Source organism: Tachyglossus aculeatus, chromosome 21, assembly GCF_015852505.1.
Source record: "Tachyglossus aculeatus isolate mTacAcu1 chromosome 21, mTacAcu1.pri, whole genome shotgun sequence".
Classification (NCBI taxonomy): domain Eukaryota; kingdom Metazoa; phylum Chordata; class Mammalia; order Monotremata; family Tachyglossidae; genus Tachyglossus; species Tachyglossus aculeatus.
In genome coordinates, this window is record NC_052086.1 from 10,624,189 (window position 1) to 10,643,754 (window position 19,566).

General features: G+C 50.9%; 3 protein-coding genes across 5 annotated transcripts in view; 2 read left to right on the top strand and 1 right to left on the bottom strand.

The window, feature by feature from the left end:
• The window catches only part of NPRL3 (NPR3 like, GATOR1 complex subunit), a 38,266-nt gene extending 31,395 nt beyond the window's left edge, over nt 1-6,871 (bottom strand). For all 3 annotated transcript variants that reach the window (XM_038762948.1, XM_038762947.1, XM_038762949.1), the window contains exons 1-2: nt 6,717-6,871; nt 2,091-2,160 (exon numbers count right to left, since the gene is read on the bottom strand). In XM_038762948.1, the coding sequence (XP_038618876.1) occupies nt 2,091-2,160; nt 6,717-6,834 (188 nt within the window). In that variant the 5' untranslated portion in view covers nt 6,835-6,871. The remainder of the gene's footprint in view (nt 1-2,090; nt 2,161-6,716) is intronic.
• Nucleotides 6,872-11,479: 4,608 nt separating this feature from the next.
• HBZ (hemoglobin subunit zeta) lies at nt 11,480-12,405 on the top strand. The gene is made up of 3 exons (XM_038762986.1): nt 11,480-11,629; nt 11,946-12,150; nt 12,251-12,405. Exons 1-3 carry the CDS (start codon nt 11,535-11,537, stop codon nt 12,377-12,379), a joined length of 429 nt encoding a protein of 142 aa, XP_038618914.1. The 5' UTR covers nt 11,480-11,534; the 3' UTR covers nt 12,380-12,405.
• A 6,006-nt stretch (nt 12,406-18,411) lies between these two features.
• Nucleotides 18,412-19,417, top strand: LOC119942016 (hemoglobin subunit pi). Its single transcript, XM_038762670.1, has 3 exons — nt 18,412-18,521; nt 18,861-19,065; nt 19,171-19,417. The coding sequence occupies exons 1-3, from the start codon at nt 18,427-18,429 to the stop codon at nt 19,297-19,299; spliced, it is 429 nt and encodes a 142-aa protein (XP_038618598.1). The 5' UTR covers nt 18,412-18,426; the 3' UTR covers nt 19,300-19,417.
• Nucleotides 19,418-19,566: the final 149 nt, after the last annotated feature.

Sequence of the window (19,566 nt, forward strand, 5' to 3'; positions counted from 1 at the left end):
TTCGACGGCTCTCTAACCTGGAAAGAGTAACTACAGTCGGAAGCTGGAGTATGACAACAGATCTCCTTAGCCTTTGGTACCTTAGTAATAATGATGGCATTTATTAAGCGCTTACTATGTGCAAAGCACTGTTCTCGATAAATCCGACTGACCGGCTGGATGACCTTGTGCTAACAGTCACTCTGCTCTTTTCGCGGAATAGAACGTGGAAGGCCGGCACTTTGAAAATTAAGGGCTATGGTTAGACACTTACACAAAAAGTCTAATTCAGAATCTTCCATTATTGGCACAATCAGTGGCATCTAATCAATCAATCGTATTTATTGAGCGCTTACTGTGTGCAGAGCACTGTACTAAGTGCTTGGGAAGTACAAGTTGGCAACATACAGAGACGGTCCCTACCCAACAGTGGGCTCACAGTCTAATGAATGCTTATCGTGTGCAGAACACTGTACTAAGCACTTGGGAGAGTCTAATCCCGGCTGCGTCACGTGTCTGCTGTGTGAATCTAGGCAAGTCACTTAACTTCTCTGGGCCTCAGTTCCCTCATCTGTAAAATGGGAATTAATAATAATAATAATAATAATAATGGTATTTGTTAAGCGCTTATTATGTGCCAAGCACTGTTCTAAGTACTGGGGAGGATACAAGGTGATCGGGTTGTCCCACGTGGGGCTCACAGTCTTAATCCCCATTTTACAGATGAGGTCACTGAGGCACATTAAAACTAAGATTAAGACTGTGAGTCCTCTGTGGGACAGGGACTGTGTCTAACTTGAATACCCTGTCTCTATCGCAGTGCCTAGAACAGTGCCTGGCACATAGTAAGCACTTAACGAACACCATAATTATTACTAGTGTTACCACAAGAGGGTTGGTAGAAACAATCCTGCCCTCCAGGAGTTTACAATCTAGTTGGGGAGACGGACATTAAAATAAATTACGGAAGCGATGTGGCCTAGTGGAAAGAGAAGGGGCCGGGGACTCAGAGGACCTGGGTTCTAGTGATCAAACCTATTTATTGAGCACTTGGTGAAAACAGCTCACTAAACGCTTGGAAGAGTACAATACAACAGAGTCAGTAGACACATTCCCTGCCCAGAAGGACCTTACATTCATTCAGTCGTATTTATTGAGACCTTACTGTGTGCAGAGCACAAAGCACTGGAGAAGCAGTCTGGCTTAGTGAAAAGAGCCCGGGCTTGGGAGTCAGAGGTCGTGGGTTCGAATCCTGGCTCCGCCACTTATCAGCTATGAGACTTTGGCCAAGCCACTTAGCTTCTCTATGCCTCAGTTCCCTCATATGTCAAATGCGGATTAAGAATGTGGGCCCGACGTGAGACAACCTGATTACCTTGTATCTACCCCAGCGCTTAGAACAGTGCTTGGCACACGGTTAGCACATAACAAATTCCATCATTATTATTATTATTACTAAGTGCTTGGGAGATTACGACAATAAACAGACATGCTCCCTGCCCATAACTAACTTCGGATCTAGAGGGGAGGACAGATGGTAATATATAATAATGGATATGGACATTAGTAGGCAGAATGAACGAAGGGTAAAAAATCAATCAATCAATCGTATTTATTGAGCGCTTACTGTGTGCAGGGCGCTTGGGAAGTACAAGTTGGCAACACATAGAGACAGTCCCTACCCAACAGTGGGCTCACAGTCTAAAAGATGCAAGGGTGATGCAGAGGAAATAGGGGGAATGAGGACTTAATCCCCAGGAAGGCCTCTTGGAAGAGATGGGATTTTAATAAGACTCGGAAGGAGGGGAGCATTGCGGTCTTTCGACCGTGAAGAGGGAGGGCGTTCCAGGCCAGAGGCAGGACGTGGGCAAGGGGTCAGCGGCGAGATCAAGGGACAGCGACTAGGTTGGCATCTGGGATGCCCTCGGGTGGAGGCAGAGGCCCCACCGCCCGCCACAGGGCTGGAATCCGGCAGCCCAGACCAATGGGCCCGGGCCCCTTTGCCCGCCCAGGATCCCCGAAGTCTCCGCGGTGCGCCTGGGTGGATCCGTGCCCCCAGCCGGGGGGCCGGCCCGCCCGTTCCGACCCCGCCTCCCCCGAGACCCCCTCACCTGGAGTCCCCATCCTGGTCCTCGGAGCCGTCCCCGCTGCTGTTCACGGCGTATCGGCTCCGCGGTTGGCCTGGAGCGAGAGTGGGGACGCCTGGAGCGGGCAGTGCCAAGGCGAGCCCCGGCCTCGGCTCGGCCACCCGCCCCAGGCCCAGCCGCCCACGAGTGCAAGTGCGGGCGGCGGTCAACCTGGACCCTGCCCTGTTTGACCCCAGGCTTGAGCACCTGAGGCAGCAGGCCCTTGTCGGGGTGAGGGGGGACGGACGACAATCAACCCTCTCCAAAAGAGAGACAATAATAATAATAATAATAGCAATTGCTAAGCTCTTACTATGTGTCAAGCACCATTCTAGGGGAAGCAACATGGCACAGTGGATAGAGAACAGCCCTGCGAGTCAGAAGGTCATGGGTTCTAATCCACCTGTCTGCTGTATGACCTTGGGCAAGTTACTTCTCTGGGCCTCAATTCCCTCATCTGCGAAATGGGGATTGAGACTGTGAGCCCCACATGGGACAGGGGCCGTGCCCAACCCGATTCGCTTGTATCCACCCCAGAGCTTAAAACAGTGCCTGGCATGTAGTAAGTGCTTAACAAACACCACAGTTATTATTATTATTACTAATAAGTGCTGGGGTAGATACAAGCTAATCAGGTTGAACACAGTACTTGTCCCCCTTTGGGGCTCCCAGTCTTAATCTCCATTTTACACATGGGGTAACTACGGTAAAGAGAGGTGAAGTGACTTGCCCAAGATCACACAGCAGAAAAGCGGCAGAGCTGGGATTAGAACCCAGGTCCTCCTGACTCCTATACCCATGCTCTAACCACTAGGCAACACTGCTTCTCCTTTGATCCATCCTCAACCCTCCAGGCCTCCAGAGTTCTCCCAAACTCTCACCTCCTCCGGCAAGTTTGTCCTGATTACCTCCCAGCGCCCGGAGCAGCCCAACAACCGCTTCCGGCTCTCTGTTATCGCTCTCCCCATCCTCCTCCTCATCATCAATCATATTTATTGAGCGCTTACTATGTGCAGAGCACTGTACTAAGCGCTTGGGAAGTACAAATTGGCAACATATAGAGACAGTCCCTACCCAACAGTGGGCTCACAGTCCAAAAGGGGGAGACAGAGAACAAAACCAAACATACTAACAAAATAAAATAGAATAGATATGTACAAGTAAAATAAACAGAGTAAAAAATATGTACAAACATATATACATATATACAGGTATATACTCAGAGAATGCCTGTCTCTGCTATTAGGGTATAAACTCCTTGTTGGCAAAAAATGGGTCTCAGGGTTTTGGGGTACTAGCCAAGCCTGGCCTAATGGGAAGAGCCCGGGACTGGGTGACCGAGCTCCTGAGTTCTAATCCCGGCTCCACCACTTGCCTGCTCGGTTGCCATGGGCAAGTCACTAAACTTCTCTGGGCCTCAGTTTCCTCACCTGTTAAATGGGGATTATTTATCTGTTCTCCCTCCCCCTTAAGACTCTGAGCCCTATGTGGGATAAGGACTGTATCTGACTTTACTCTTATACCTACCCAATACACGCTTGGCAAAAAGTGCTTAACAAATACTACTACTGTTATTGTGATTAAGGGTTTAGTACAGTGTATGGTAATAATAATAATAACTATGGTACCTAAGTGCTTCCTGAGTGCCAGGCACTGTACTATGTGCTTGGGTAGATACAAGCTAATCGGGTTGGACACAGACCCTTTCCCATGTGGGGCTCACAGTTTCGATTCCTCCTTCCCCTCCCCCTCCTTCCCCTCCCCACAGCACCTGTATATATGTATTTATGTTTGTACATATTTACTACTCTATTTATTTATTTATTTTACTTGTACATATTTATTCTATTTATTTTATTAATATGTTTTGTTTTGTTGTCTGTCTCCCCCTTCTAGACTGTGAGCCCGTTGTTGGGTAGGGACCGTCTCTAGATGTTGCCAACTTGCACTTCCCAAGCACTTAGTACAGTGCTCTGCACACAGTAAGCGCTCAATGAATACGATTGAATGAATGAATGATTCCCGATTTTAAAGATGAGGTAACTGCGGCACTCGGTTTCCTCCTCCACAAAATCAACAGTATTTATTGAACGCTTACTAGAGCCGCTTGGCCTAGTGGATAGAGCACAGGTCTGGGTGTCAGATGGACCTGCGTCCTAATCTCGACTCCGCCACATGTCTGCTGTGTCACCTTGGGCAAGTCACTTCATTTCCCTGTGCCTCAGTCCCCTCATCTGTAAAATGGGATGAAGACTGTGAGCCTCACGTGGGACATGGACTGTGTCCAAACTGATTACCTTGTATCTACCCCAGCGCTTTGAACAGTGCCTGGCACATGGTAAGTGTTTAACAAATACCACATGGTCACAAAAAAAAAAGCAGAGCGCTGTCTTCTAGACTGTGAGCCCACTGTTGGGTAGGGACCGTCTCTATATGTTGCCAACTTGTACTTCCCAAGCGCTTAGTACAGTGCTCTGCACACAGTAAGCGCTCAACAAATGTGATTGATTGACTGATTGTCCGAAGGGGCTTTAGCTATACAATGCAACAGAATTAGTGGACACATTCCCCTTCTTAGACAAACATAGTAAAATAAACTAAGTAAACTCAGTAAGGTAGACTAAGTAAACAGACTAAGAACTTAGACTGCTCTTAGGCAAAATCAGTGTCTAAGAGGGAGTACAAACTTAACAAAAACCACAGCACGATAACATCATACCATTTATTTTTTTATATTAATGCCTGTCTCCCCCCTCTAGACTGTAGCCTTGTTGTGGGTAGGGCATTTGAGTACCAGCTCTGTTTACTGTGCTCTCCAAAGTGCTTGGTACAGTGCTCTGCTCACAGCTAAGTGCTCAATAAATATCACTGATTGATGCCAAAGCCCCCACGACAGAGTGCAGGCTGACAAAGTGCTCCTCTAAATTCTGCACCATGAGCTGGTTGGGGGCTCTGGCTCGCCCCAGGCATTTCACTTCTCAAAGTAGCTTGGCCAAGTGGATAGAGCCCAAGCCTGGAAGTCGGGTTAATAGTAATATTAATAATTATGGTACTTGTCAAGCGTTTACTATGTGCCAAGTACTATTCTAAGCACCGGCATAGATACAAGTTAAACAGGTTGGACACAGTCCCTGTCCCACATGGGTCTCACACTCTTAATCCCCATTTTATAGATAACGTCACTGAGGCTCAAAGAAGTGAAGTGACTTGCCCAAGGTCACAGCGCAGATCTGTGGCAGAGCCTTCTGACTCGCAGGCCAGGCCTCTAACCACTAAGCCACACTGGTTCTAATCCCTGCTCCTACACTTGTCAGCTGTGCAACTTTGGGCAAGTCACTTCACTTCTCTGGGCCTCAGTTCCCCCATCTGTAAAATGGGGATTAGGGCTGTGAGCCCCATGTGGGACAGGAACCGTGTCCAATCCAGTATCTACCCCAGGGTTTAGTTCAGTGCCTGGCATTTGGAGAAGCAGGGTGTCTTACTGGAAAGAGTCCGGGCTTGGGAGTCAGAGGTCACGGGTTCAAATCCCGGCTCCCCCAATTGTCAGCTGTGTGACTTTGGGCAAGTCACTTCACTTCTCTGGGCCTCAGTTCCCTCATCTGGCAAATGGGGGTTACGGCTGTGAGCCCCCCGTGGGACAAAGGGCTTTTCCCTTCAAAGCCCTACTGAGAGCTCACCTCCTCCAGGAGGCCTTCCCAGACTGCGCCCCCTCCTTCCTCACCCCCTCCTCTCCCTTCCCATCCCTCCTTCCCCTCCCCACGGCACCTGTATATACGTATATATGTTTGTACGTATTTATTACTCCATTTATTTTATTTGTACATATTTATTCTATTTATTTTATTTTGTTAGTATGTTTGGTTTTGTTCTCTGTCTCCCCCTTTTAGACTGTGAGCCCACTGCTGGGTAGGGACTGTCTCTATATGTTGCCGACTTGTACTTCCCAAGCGCTTAGTACAGTGCCCTGCACACACTAAGCACGCAATACGATTGAATGAATGAATGAATCAATCAATCGCATTTATTGAGCGCTTACCGTGTGCAGAGCACTGTACTAAGCGCTTGGGAAGTACAAGTCGGCAACATATGGAGACAGTCCTGACAACCTGATCACCTTGTAACCTCCCCAGCGCTTAGAACGGTGTTTTGCACATAGTAAGCGCTTAATAAATGCCATTATTATTATTTAATGAGCGCCCTCGGCCCGCCTCCCTCCCCCCGTGCGCATGCGCTCATCCTGCCCTCCGTCTTCAAGCATGATTGACACCCTCGGCCCGGCTACCTCCCCGCGCGCATGCGCTCATCCTGCCCCTCCGTCTTCAAGCATGATTGACACCCTCGGCCCGCCTACCTCCCCGCGCGCATGCGCTCATCCTGCCCCCTCCGTCTTCAAGCATGATTGACGCCCTCGGCCCGCCTACCTCCGCGTGCGCATGCGCTCATCCTGCCCCTCCGTTTTCAAGAATGATTGACGCACTCGGCCCGCCTACCTCTCCCCGTGCGCATGCGCTCATCCTTCCCCTCCGTTTTCAAGCATGATTGACACCCTCGGCCCGCCTACCTCCCCCCGTGCGCATGCGCTGATCCGGGCCCCTCCCCGCTGTCACTCACTGGCCTGGGCGGCGGGGTGCTCCTGCAGCCTTTGGAAGGGGTACCTGAAGAGCAGCTTGTTGCCCCTGCTCCCCGAGCTGACCAGGATCACGCTGATGGGGCTGTTGTTGTCCCCCATCCTCGCCGGGCCGGGCCGGGGAGGGGGCAGGGCCTGCGGCGAATGATGGGGGGGTTGGGGGCGGGCAAGTCCCGCCTGCCCCTGGCGGGTCAAAGAGCGCCCTCCGGAAGTGATGCTCCAAACCTCGCGAGAGCTCCGGATTGGTTGCCCAGGCAACGTCACGCCGTGCTTCTGAGGCGACGGCGGCCCGAGCGCGCGCGGGCCTGGAAGTCTTTTCAAATAAATTGTATTCGATCCATCAAATCAATCAATAAATCGTATTTATTGAGGGCTTACTATAATGATGGTGGCATTTAACCGCATACTATGTGCCAAGCCCTGTTCTAAGCACTCAGATGCAAGATCATCAGGTTGTCCCATGTGGGACTCACGGTTTTAACCCCCATTTTACAGATGAGGTCACTGAGGCAGAGAGAATAAAAATAATCGTATTTGTTAAGCGCTTACTATGTGCCAAGCCCTGGCGTAGATACAAAGTAATCAGGTTGTCCCACGGGGCTCACAGTCTTCAGCCTCATTTTACAGATGAGATCAATCAATCAATCAATCGTATTTATTGAGCGCTTACTGTGTGCAGAGTAGTAAGCGCTTGGGAAGTACAAGCTGGCAACATATAGAGACAGTCCCTACCCAACAGTGGGCTCACAGTCTAGAAGGGGGAGACAGAGAACAAAACCAAACATACTAACAAAATAAAATAAATAGAATAGATAGGTGCAAGTAAAATAAATAAATAGAGTAATAAATGTGTACAAACATATATACATATATACAGGTGCTGTGGGGAAGGGAAGGAGGCAAGATGGGGGGAAGGAGAGGGTGACGAGGGGGAGAGGAAGGAAGGGGCTCAATCTGGGAAGGCCTCCTGGAGGAGATGAGCTCTCAGTAGGGCCTTGATCTGATTATTATACAGAGTATAATAATAATATCGTATTTGTTAAGCGCTTACTATGTGCCAAGCACTGTTCTAAGAGCCAGGGTAGATACAAGGTCATCAGGTTGTCCCACGTGGGGCTCACAGTCTTCATCCCCATTTTACAGATGAGGTCACTGCGGCACAGAGAATAATAATAATCATATTTGTTAAGCACTTACTATGCGCCAAGCACTGTTCTAAACGCTGGGGTAGATACAAGGTCATCAGGGACTCACAGTCTTAATCCCCATTTTACAGATGAGGGAACTGAGGCACAGGAAAGTTAAGCGACTTGCCCAAAGTCACACAGCTGACAAGTGGTGGAGGCGGGATTAGAACCCATGACCTCTGACTCCCAAACCCAGGCTCTTTCCACTGAGCCATGCTGTTCAGAGCACTGTACTATGCTCTTGGAAGAGCACAATACAACAGAATTGTGTCGTTCCCTGCCCACAACAAGCTTAATAATAATAAAGATGGTATTTCTTCATTCATTCATTCAATCGTATTTATTGAGCGCTTACTGTGGGCAGAGCAATGTACTAAGCTACTAGGAAGTCCAAAATGAAGAATCAATCCATTGTATTTATTGCGAGAGCACTGTCCCAAGCAGGATAACAGAGTCAGTGGACACTGTTTTGGCATCCTGGTGATTTCAGCACAAGGGGAGAGATCCTCGAGCTCGGTAGTTAGGATGGGGATCCTTAGCAATTCTCGTTGGGGACCGATTGGAGAGAAATCAATGTGGGTGGAGAAGAGAAGGTCTTATCTGTCCCGCCTGTCTCTGCAAGGTGGGTGATAGCAGAAGCGACAGGCCCCCCGGGAGAGCGGAGCCCTGCCAGCGTTCTCTTATCGGAGCAGAGCACCCCTTTTCTCCAGCCCACTCGGCTGGGGCTTATTTTGGAAACGGCAGCTCCACACTCTCCCATCCTCCATTCATATCTTTTCGGTGCCAAATCAGCTAAAAATATCCCTCCCCGAGGCCCTTGGACAATCAGGTGCCAAGGAGATAATAATAATAATGATTATAGCATTTGGTAAGCGCTTTACTATGTGCCAGGCACTGCCCTAAGCGCTGGGGTAGATACAAGATAATCGGGTTGGACACAGACCCTGTCCCACATAGGCCTCGCTGTCTTGAGAAGCAGCGTGGCTCAGTGGAAAGAGCCCGGGCTTGGGAGTCAGAGGTCATGGGTTTGAATCCCAGCTCCGCCACTTGTCAGCTGTGTGACCGTGGGCAAGTCATTTAACTTCTCTGTGCCTCAGTTACCTCACCTTTCATTCATTCATTCAATCGTATTTATTGAGCGCTTACTGTGTGCAGAGCAGTGTACTAAGCACTTGAGAAGGACAAACTGGCAACATCTAGAGACGGTCCTGTAAAATGGGGATTAAGACTGTGAGCCCCATGTGGGACAACCTGATCACCTTGTATTCTCCCTAGCACTTTTTTTTTTATAATGGCATTTATTAAGCGCTTACTATGTGCAAAGCACTGTTCTAAGCATTGGGGAGGTTACAAGGTGATCAGGTTGTCTCACGGGGGGCTCACAATCTTAATCCCCATTTTACAGATGAGGGAACAGAGGCAAGGAGAAGAGAAGTGAGTTGTCCAAAGTCACACAGCTGACAATTGGCGGAGCTGGGATTTGAACCCATGTCCTCTGACTCCAAAGCCTGGGCTCTTTCCACTGAGCCATACTGCTTCCCAAAGCACTTAGAACAGTGCTTTGCACATAGTGCTAACAAATACCATCATCATTTTTATTAATCCCCATTTTGCAGCAGATGAGGGAACTGAGGCCCAGAGAAGTGAAGTGACTTGCTGAAGGTCACACAGCAGACAAGTGGCCGAGGCGGGATTAGAACCCATGACCTTCTGACTCCCAGGCCCAGGCTCTATCCACCAGGCCATGCTGCATGATCATTCGTTCATTCATTCAATCGTATTTATTGACGGCTTCCTGCGTGCAGAGCACTGTTCTAAGTGCTTGGGAGAGCATAGTACAACAATAAACAGACACATTCCCTGCCCACAACAAGCTTACGGTCTAGAGACAAGCTTGCCGTCTCTTTGGGACTTTGGTCTGTAAAGCACAGTGGCCTGAAAGTTCACATTAATAATAATTGTGATATTTGTTAAGCACTTAAATATGTGCCAGGCACTGTTCTAAGCACTGGGGTTTATACAAGCCAATCGGGTTGTATATAGTCCTCATCCCATGTGGAGCTCACGGTCTTAATTCCCATTTTACAGATGAGGTCACTGAGGCCCAGAGAAGTGAGGGTCACACGGTAGACAAGGGCAGAGAGTTGCTGAGAGTACAGAGCTGGAAGACAAGAGACCCTGGCCTGGATCCTGGCTCTGCTACCTGACTGCCATGTAACCTTTGACCGGTCACTTGACCCCTCTGGGCCTCAATTTCCTCATCTGTAAAATGGGGAGGAGATGTTTGCTCTCCTGCTCCATCTTTTCCCCCTCTATCTTGGAGTGTGAGCCCCATGAAGGATGGGGATAGTTCCAATCTGATTATCCTGCATCTATTGCAGTGCTCAACAAAGTGCTTGGTGCATAATAAGTGTTTAATAAATACTGAAATTATTAATATATGTCATAGTTAACATCAAGGGAGGTCAGCAGACACTCACACTAATGAATGGAGCCGTTTAGAGGAAAAAACGAATAACCCAGGTCCCTGGGGGTGGAGTGTTCGGGGGCAACGTAGCCTAGTGGATAGAGCATGGGCCTAGGAGTCAGAAGGACCTGGGTTCTAATTCTGGCTCCTCCACTTGTCTGCTGTGTCACCCTGGGGAAGTCACTTAACTCGCCTGTGCTTCAGTTACCTCATCTGTAAAGTTGAATTAAGACTAAGAGCCCCATGTGGGACAGGGACTGTGTCCAACCTGATTCGCTTGTATCTACCCCTGTGCTTAGAACAGTACTTGACACATGCTAAGCGCTTAAGAAATATAATAATAATAATATTATTAACCTTGCCTAATTGTTCCAGAGCTGTCACCTCCCCCTCCTTGTCCCAGGGACCACAAGAGCAGAGCGAATGAGTCCCAGGGGATACCAAGGGGATACCAAGACGATCAAAGGTAATCAAGCTAATCAAGTCAGACACGGTCCCGATCCCAGGAGACTTGAAACATAAGTCTGTAAGCCCATTGTGGGCAGAGATTGTCTCGCTTTATTGCTGTACTGAACTTTCCAAGCACTTAGAAGCACTATGTGCTTACTATGCTCTGCACATAGTAAGCACTCAATAGTAAGCACTCAATAAATATGGATGGATGAATGAGGCAGAGAGAACAGGTATCTGCTCCTCATTTTGTAGATGAGGAAACTGAGGGAAACTGAGAGGTTAGGTGACTTGCCCAAGGTCATGTAACAGGCCTGGGATGCAGTCTGGCCGTTGGATCTTCAGACAAGAGGATAGCTCAGAGAGCCGTCGAACAAGGCATTTGTGGGTTATCTCCAAACTGGCCTGCGTCGGACACCTCATCCCCCCCTCAGAACCCTTGTAAAGATGGAGATAACTGCCCGGAGCCCCCGGCCCTGCCTGGACCCTCCACTATCGGTGCATTGTTCCTGAGACAGATTAGACAACTCCACCCCCCTGGGCGGACCCCCGTCGTCGGGACCAATGGCGGAACGCTACCGCCTGGACCCCCACTCCCTCGACCCCTTTATTAGGGGGGTCACCGGGGCAAGCAGGCACCAGTCACTCATCTCGAGTTTCCCGGTGAGGAGAACCTGAGCCCCCAGAGTCCAGCCACCATGTCTCTGACCAAGGCCGACAAGACCGCAGTCATCGCCATCTGGGGAAAGGCGGCCACCCAGGCTGACGCCATCGGGGCCGAGTCGCTGGAGAGGTGAGACGAGCCCGGGGCTCCCGTACCCCAACCAGGGCCCTGTGGCCGGGTTGGCCCCTTCTGCCCGTGACTCTGTGTCGATCGGCACCTGGCCCCGAGGCTGGGGGTGGCCGGAGGGTTGAGCAGACCAAACGCCGTCTTGGCTCTTTTCAACCTTGGAGGGGAATGGGGCTATTTATCGAGTCCCCTCAGTGGCTGCCTGACCCTCCTTGGGACCCCGTTGCCCCCCCAAGGCCCGGTGTCTCTCTGCACCCTTTGCCCGCCCCGTTGCCACCCTGACTTTCACCGCGGCCCTCCGTCCGTCCTCCTCCTCCAGGCTGTTCGCCAGCTACCCCCAGACCAAGACCTACTTCCCCCACTTCGACCTGAGCCAGGGCTCGGCCCAGCTGCGCGGCCACGGGTCCAAGGTCATCGGCGCCATCGGGGAGGCCGTGAAAAACATCGACAACATCGGGGGCGCCCTGTCCAAGCTGAGCGAGCTGCACGCCTACATCCTCCGCGTCGACCCCGTCAACTTCAAGGTGGGCGGTCGGCCCGGGGGTCGTGGGGCGTTGGGGAGGGTGCTGGGGCGAGCGCAGGATTCACCCCGCAACTCGTCTAACTCCTCCTCTCCTCCCATAGCTCCTCTCCCACTGCATCCTGGTGTCCTTGGCTGCCCGCTTCCCCGCCGACTTCACGGCCGAGGCCCATGCTGCCTGGGACAAGTTTCTGTCCATCGTGTCCTCCGTTCTGACCGAGAAATACAGATGAGCAACCCACCACCGCAAGGAGGAGAGAGGGGCCGAGTCACCAACAGGCTCTGGACCACAGGCCCCCTGCCCACTCTGACCCCTCCACCTCTGGAGGGGCTGTCCTCCTCCAAGAGCCTAATAAAAGGAAAATAAAATCAACCTCTGTGGCCTCTGTGCTTTCTCACATGTGTTTGGATCCTGGGGCAAAAGATTCATTCCCATTTCAGATTCATATGGTGATTCCAGGATCAGGGGGTGGGGGGATCGTTCCCCATCCCTCAGGTGTAGCATTTCAGGCTGGAGCTGGGGATTCTGGAAGAACAATCTCGAGGATTTTGGGAGACAAGCTCCTCGAACGGGGCAAGGCTGCTATTGCCTGTAGCAGTTAGAAATCTCCCTGGATCGTTCACTCCTTTCATTCACTGAGGGCTTACTCTGCACCAATCAATCAATCAATCAATGGCATTGATTGAGAGCTTACTGTGTGGAAAGCACTGGACTAAGCTCTTGGGAGAATATAATGCATCAGAGCTGGTAGACATGATCCCTAGCCACAAGGAAGAAAAGCAGCATGGCGTAGTGGACAGACCACAGGCCTGGGAGCCAGAAGGTCATGGGTTCTAATCCCACCTCCGCCAGTTGTCTGTTGTGTGACCCTGGGCAAGTCACTTCACTTCTCTGGGCCTCAGTTTCCTCATCTGTAAAATAGGGATTGAGACTGTGAGCCCCACATGGGACAGGGACTATATCCCAACAGTTAGTACAGTGCCTGGAACATAGAAAGCACTTGACAAATACCTTTATTATCATCATTATTATTATTAAGGTGCTTCAGTCTGGGCTTTATTGGGGTGGATACAAGCAAAAGGGTTGGATGTAGTCCCTGTTCCAAGTGGGGCTCACAGTCTCAATCCCCATTTTACAGATGAGGTAACTGAGGCCCAGAGAAGTAAAGTGACTTGCCCAAGGTCACACACAGACAAGTGGCTGTTGCCAACTTGTACTTCCCAAGCGCTTAGTACAGTGCTCTGCACACAGTAAGTGCTCAATAAATACAATTGATTGATTGATTGATTGGCCCAGTGGCAAGAACACAGGACAGGGAGCCAAGGAGACCTAGGTAAGATTTAGATTTCAATCCTAGCTCCGCTCCCTGCCTGTTGAGTGAACCTGAGGTAGTTAGTTTCTCTGGCCCTCACTTTCCTCATCTGTAAAATGGGCATAAAATACTTGTTCTCCTTTCCTCTTAGACAGTGAGCTCAGGTGGACAGGGACTGTGTCCAATCTGCTTATACAGTATTTCATTCAATAGTATTTTTTGAGCGCTTACTGTGTGCAGAGCACCGTACTAAGCGCTTGGGAAGTACAAGTCGGCAACATATAGAGACGGTCCCTACCCAACAACGGGCTCACAGTCTAGAAGGGGGAGACAGACGACAAAACCAAAGATGTAGACAGGTGTCAAAATCGTCAGAACAAATAGAATTAAAGCTATATGCACATCATTAACAAAATAAATAGAATAGTAAATATGTACAAGTTAAAATAGAGTAATAAATCTGTACAAATATATACAGGTGCTGTGGGGAGGGGAAGGAGGTAGGGCGGGGGGGATGGGGAGGAGGAGAGGAAAAAGGGGGCTCAGTCTGGGAAGGCCTCCTGGAGGAGATGAGTTCTCAGTAGGGCTTTGAAGGGAGGATCAATCCCAGTGCCTATCAATCAATCAATCATATTTATTGAGCACTTACTTTGTGCAGAGCACCATACTAAGTGCTTGGGACAGTACAATATAGCAGACACATTCCCTGCCCACAATGGGCATAGAGTCTAGAAGGGGAGGCAGACACTAATATAAATACATAAATTACGGAAATGTACATAAGTGCTGCGGACCTGAGGGAGGTGGTGAATAAAGGAAGTAAATCAGGGAGATGCAGAAGGGAGTGGGAGAAGAGGAAATGAAGGCTTAGTCAGGGAAGGCCTCTTGGAGGTGATGGGCCTTCAGTAAGACTTTGAAGTGGGGGAGAGCAGTTGTCTGTCAGGTGCGGGGTTGTCTGTCAGGTGTGAAGAAGGAGGGCATTCCAAGCCAAAGGTAGGATATGGGGTAGGGGTGGGCTGTGAGATAGATGAAATTGAGGTACAGTGAGATGGTTAGCATTAGAGACGTGAAGTGTGCGGGCTGGGCTGTAGTAGGAGAGTAGTGAGGTGAGGTAGGAGGGGGTAAAATGAGTGACTGCTTTAAAGCCAACAGTGAGGAGTTTCTGTCTGATGCAGAAGTGGATGGGCAACCCCTGGAGGTTCTTGAGGAGGGGGGAAACATGGACTGGCCATTTTGTAGGAAAAGCATAGGGGCAACAGAGCGAAGTGTGGATTGGAGTGGGGAGACACAGGAGGCAGGACCTCAGCGAGAAGGCTGATAAAGTGATCGAGGTGGGATCGGATAAGTGCTTGGATTAACACGGTAGCGATTTGGATGGAGAGGAAAGGGCGGATTTTAGCGGTGTTGTGAAGGTTGAACTGACAGGATTTAGTGATAGACTGAATATGTGGGTTGAATGAGAGAGAGGAGTCGAAGATAACGCCAAGGTTAAGGGCTTGTGAGACAGGAAGGATTGTGGTGCTGTCTACAGTGATGGAAATGGCAGGGGGAGGGCAGGGTTTGGGTGGGAAGATAAGGAATTCTGGTTTGGACATGTTATGCTTGAGTTGACATACGGACACCCATAGAGACTACACACCCAGATTCTCACACATAGAAACACCCACAGACTCTCACACAGACACACACCCAGACAACACACATCTACTCTCACCTACGGACACCCACAGAGACAACACACCTAGACTCCCCCACACAGGCACACACACAGCACACAGACCCCAAACATGGACACACGGGCTACCACGCTCCTGCCCCAGTGCGTTTTGGCTAGCACACTTTCAGGGAAGCAAATCACGTTCCTCCACATCACGGTGTCAAAAGAAAGAGTCGCAAACATATATGTGTGTGTGGCTTTGGTATGCGTGAGTGTTACAGTGTGAATTTCCTTAATGCAAGTTGTGTTGCAAGGACACAACCCAGTTAGATAACTGGGTGGACTCACCCACGGACATACACTAATACACCGGCAGACTCATACACCCACACTTTAAACTCAGAGGGTCGTTGCCCAGTCAGGCCCTCACAAATCCAAATGAACACACACACCAGCAATCACCCACATACAGACTCACACTAGTGTGCACACGCACACATACATGGTTTCTGGATGGCCTCTCAGAGCCCTGATAACCAATCTCTAGTCTCCCATCTCCCACCTTCGCACCCCTCCTCCCTGCAGCACAAATCCACCAAAGAAAGGCCCCTCCCCACATCAAAGCCTCCCGAAAATCTGCCTCCTCTGATCTGGTCATCCCTTCTGACAGTCTGAGTGCACTCACGTTTGTGACCCCTACCCCTCGTGCTCACCCCAGTAGGGAGAGGGTGGAAAAGCCCGGAGCAGGGGAATGTGGAGGGGGCATCGGGGGATAGTTTCTGGGGGTTTCTCGAGGTGGACATGCGAACCCTAGCTAGCTACTCCAATCCAGCCCGCACACTCCGCTTCTCACTTGTACCTCCATCTCGTCTGTCTCGTAACTGACCTCTCAACCACATCCTGCCTCTGGCCTGGAATGCCCTCCCTCCTCATATCCAGTGCTTAGCATGGTGCCTGGCACATAGTAAGCACTTAATCATTATTATTATTATTATTATCAGACAGACAATTACTCTCCCCCTCTTCAAAACCTTATTAAAGGCCCATCTCCTCAAGAGACCCTCCCTGACTAAACCCCCTTTCCTCTTCTCCCTTTCCTTTCCTTTATTTTGTTAGTATGTTTGGTTTTGTTCTCTGTCTCCCCCTTTTAGACTGTGAGCCCACTGTTGGGTAGGGACTGTCTCTATATGTTGCCAACTTGTACTTCCCAAGCGCTTAATACAGTGCTCTGCACACAGTAAGCGCTCAATAAATACGATTGATTGATTGATTGATTGATTGATTCTCCCACTCCCTGACTTTATTCATCCTCTCCCCCAGCCCCTCAGCATTTACATCCCTATCTGTCATTTATTTATTTCTATTAATCTCTGTCTCCCCCTCTAGACTATAAGCTCACTGTGGGCACGGAATGTGGCTGTTGTACTCTCCCAAGCGCTTAGTACAGTGCTGCACACAGTAAGTGCTCAGTAAATACAACTGACTGACTGAGCCAGAACCGGACCCTTGGGGTTGCGAGGGCCAGCCTGGTCCCAAGTGGCACTACCGACTAAACTCAGAGGGCAACCCAGTTAGCCCAGTTTCCACTCAATGCTCTGGAGCATGGCTAGGGGGTTGAGGGGACTGGGCCATCCTGGGTCCCAGAGCGGAGCGTGGAGGCTTGCCCCAGGGTGAAACATTGGCCACAAGTTCTGCGAGCTTGTCTCCTAGACTGTAAGCTTGTTGCGGGCAGGGAATGTGTCTTTTTATTGTTGTATTGTTCTCTTCCGAGTGCTCAAATACAGTGCTCTGCACACAGTAAGCGCTTAATAAATACAACTGAATGAATGAAAGAGTGGGCAGGTGAGATAATAATCTAGGGGAATGGAAGTGGGAGGCTTAGGGATCAAAAATCGGTCATTTGGTCACCCCCATCACCAGCCCAGTCAGCCCAGGATGCCGGCCGGGACCACTCCCTCACCCCTGTGGCGAGAGACCTGGATGACTTGATCAATCGATCAGTGGTATTTATTGAGTGCTTAATCTGGGCAGAGAACTGTACTAAGCGCTTGCGAGAATCCGATCTAATAGAACTGGTAGACATGTTCCTTGTCTACAGGGAGATTACAGTCCAGAGAGGGAGACAGACATGAAAATAAATGACGGATATTGCCATAAGTCCTCTGGGGCTGAGGATGGGGTAAATATCAAGTGCTTAAAGCATGGGTAATGAAGAAGGTAGAGATGGAACCTTATCCCATTCATTCATTCATTCAATCATATTTATTAAGCACTTACTGTGTGCAGTGCACTGTACTAAGCGCTTGGAAGAGTACAATACAAATACAAATGATCGCAGCAGGAAACAACAGCAATATAGCAGGAGGAGGAGGGTGCCCTAACGGAAAGAGCTTGGGGGTCAGGGCACCTGGGTTCTAATCTCGACTCCATCACTTGCCTATTGTGTGACCAAGAGTAAATCACTTCACTTCTCTGTGCCCCAGTTTCCTCATATACAATATGGGAATTAAATACCTGTTCAATCAATCAATCAATCAATCAATCAATGTTTTCCCTTCCCCTTAAGACTTTGAGCCCCATATTGAGAAGCAGCGCAGCTCAGTGGAAAGAGCCCGGGCTTTGGAGTCAGAGGTCTGGGGTTCAAATCCCAGCTCCACCAATTGTCAGCTGTGTGACGTTGGGCAAGTCACTTCACTTCTCTGTGCCTCAGTTCCTTCATCTGTAAAATGGGGATGAAGACTGTGAGCCCCACGTGGGACAACCTGATCACCTTGTATCCCCCCAGCACTTAGAACAGTGCTTTGCACATAGTAAGCGCTTAACAAATGTCATCATTATTATTATTATTATTATAAGGGACAGGGACATTCCCACTATGCCATAGTCCCAATCTATGTTCCCAGCCTCAGTTTCCAGCCTCCGGCCCTCAGTCCCGCCACCCCACCCTCGGACCACCAGAACCCCGACCGGCTGACAGGCCAACCAGGGGGATTTCGCCGAAGTAGCTTGGGTCCGGTGCCCCACCCCCAGCCTCAGAACCCCTGTAAAAGATGGACGATGCCGATAACTGCCCGGAGCCCCCGGCCCTGCCTGGACCCTCTGCTATCGGGGGATTGTTCCTGAGACAGATTAGACAACTCCACCCCCTGGGTGGACCCCCCTCTGTCATTGGGACCAATGGGGGAGCAGGGACGCCTGGACCCCCTCTCCCCCAGCCCCTTTATAAGGAGGGTCCCCGAGGGCGGTAGGTACCAGTCACTCATCTCGAGTTTTCCAGTGAGAAGAACCTGAGCCCCAGAGTCCAGCCGCCATGTCTCTGACCAAGGCCGACAAGACCGCAGTCATCGCCATCTGGGGAAAGGCGGCCACCCAGGCGGACGCCATCGGGGCCGAGTCGCTGGAGAGGTGAGACGGGCCCAAGATTCCCAGACCCCATCCACAGGCCCCATGGCCATGGCCAGGCTGGCTCCTTCTTCCTGGGGCCTCGTGCCACTCAGCACCAGGCCCCGAGGCTGGGGGTGGCCACAGGGTTGAGCAAAGCCAATGCCATCTTGGCTCTTTTCAACCTTGGAGGGGAATGGGGCCATTTAGCGAGTCCCCTCAGTGGCTGCCTGACCCTCCCTGGGACCCTGTTCCCACCCCAAGGCCTGGTGTCCCTCTGCACCCCTTGCCCTCCCAGTCCTCTCTGTGCCCTGTTGCCACCCTGACTTTCACCGCGGCCCTCCATCTGTCCTCCTCCTCCAGGCTGTTCGCCAGCTACCCCCAGACCAAGACTTACTTCCCCCACTTCGACCTGAGCCAGGGCTCGGCCCAGCTGCGCGGCCACGGCTCCAAGGTCATCGGCGCCATCGGGGAGGCAGTGAAGAACATCGACAACATCGGGGGTGCCCTGTCCAAGCTGAGCGAGCTGCATGCCTACATCCTCCGCGTCGACCCCGTCAACTTCAAGGTGGGCGGTCGGCTCGGGGGCCTTGGGGCGTTGGGGAGGGCGCTGGGGCGAGCGCAGGATTCACCCCGCAGCTCCCCTGACTCCTCCTCCTCTCTCCTCCCACAGCTCCTCTCCCACTGCATCCTGGTGTCCTTGGCCGCCCGCTTCCCGGCCGACTTCACGGCCGAGGCCCACGCCGCCTGGGACAAGTTCCTGTCCATCGTGTCCTCCGTCCTGACTGAGAAATATAGATGAGCCCCACACGATCGGGAGGAGGAGAGATGGGCCAAGTCACCGATGGGTCCCGGCCCACGGGGGGCTGCCTCCGCCTACCCCCCACCCCCTCCGAGCCCCCTACTCCTGGGAGGCTGTCCTCCTCCAAGAGCCTAATAAAGGATAATAAAATCAACGTCTGTTTCCTGCTCTCCATTCCTCTGGGGAACTGAGGCTGAGGGGAGGAAGGAGGAGGGAAAACAGGGTCGGGAGAGGAAGGAGATCGAGGAGGGAGGAGAACAGAAAATA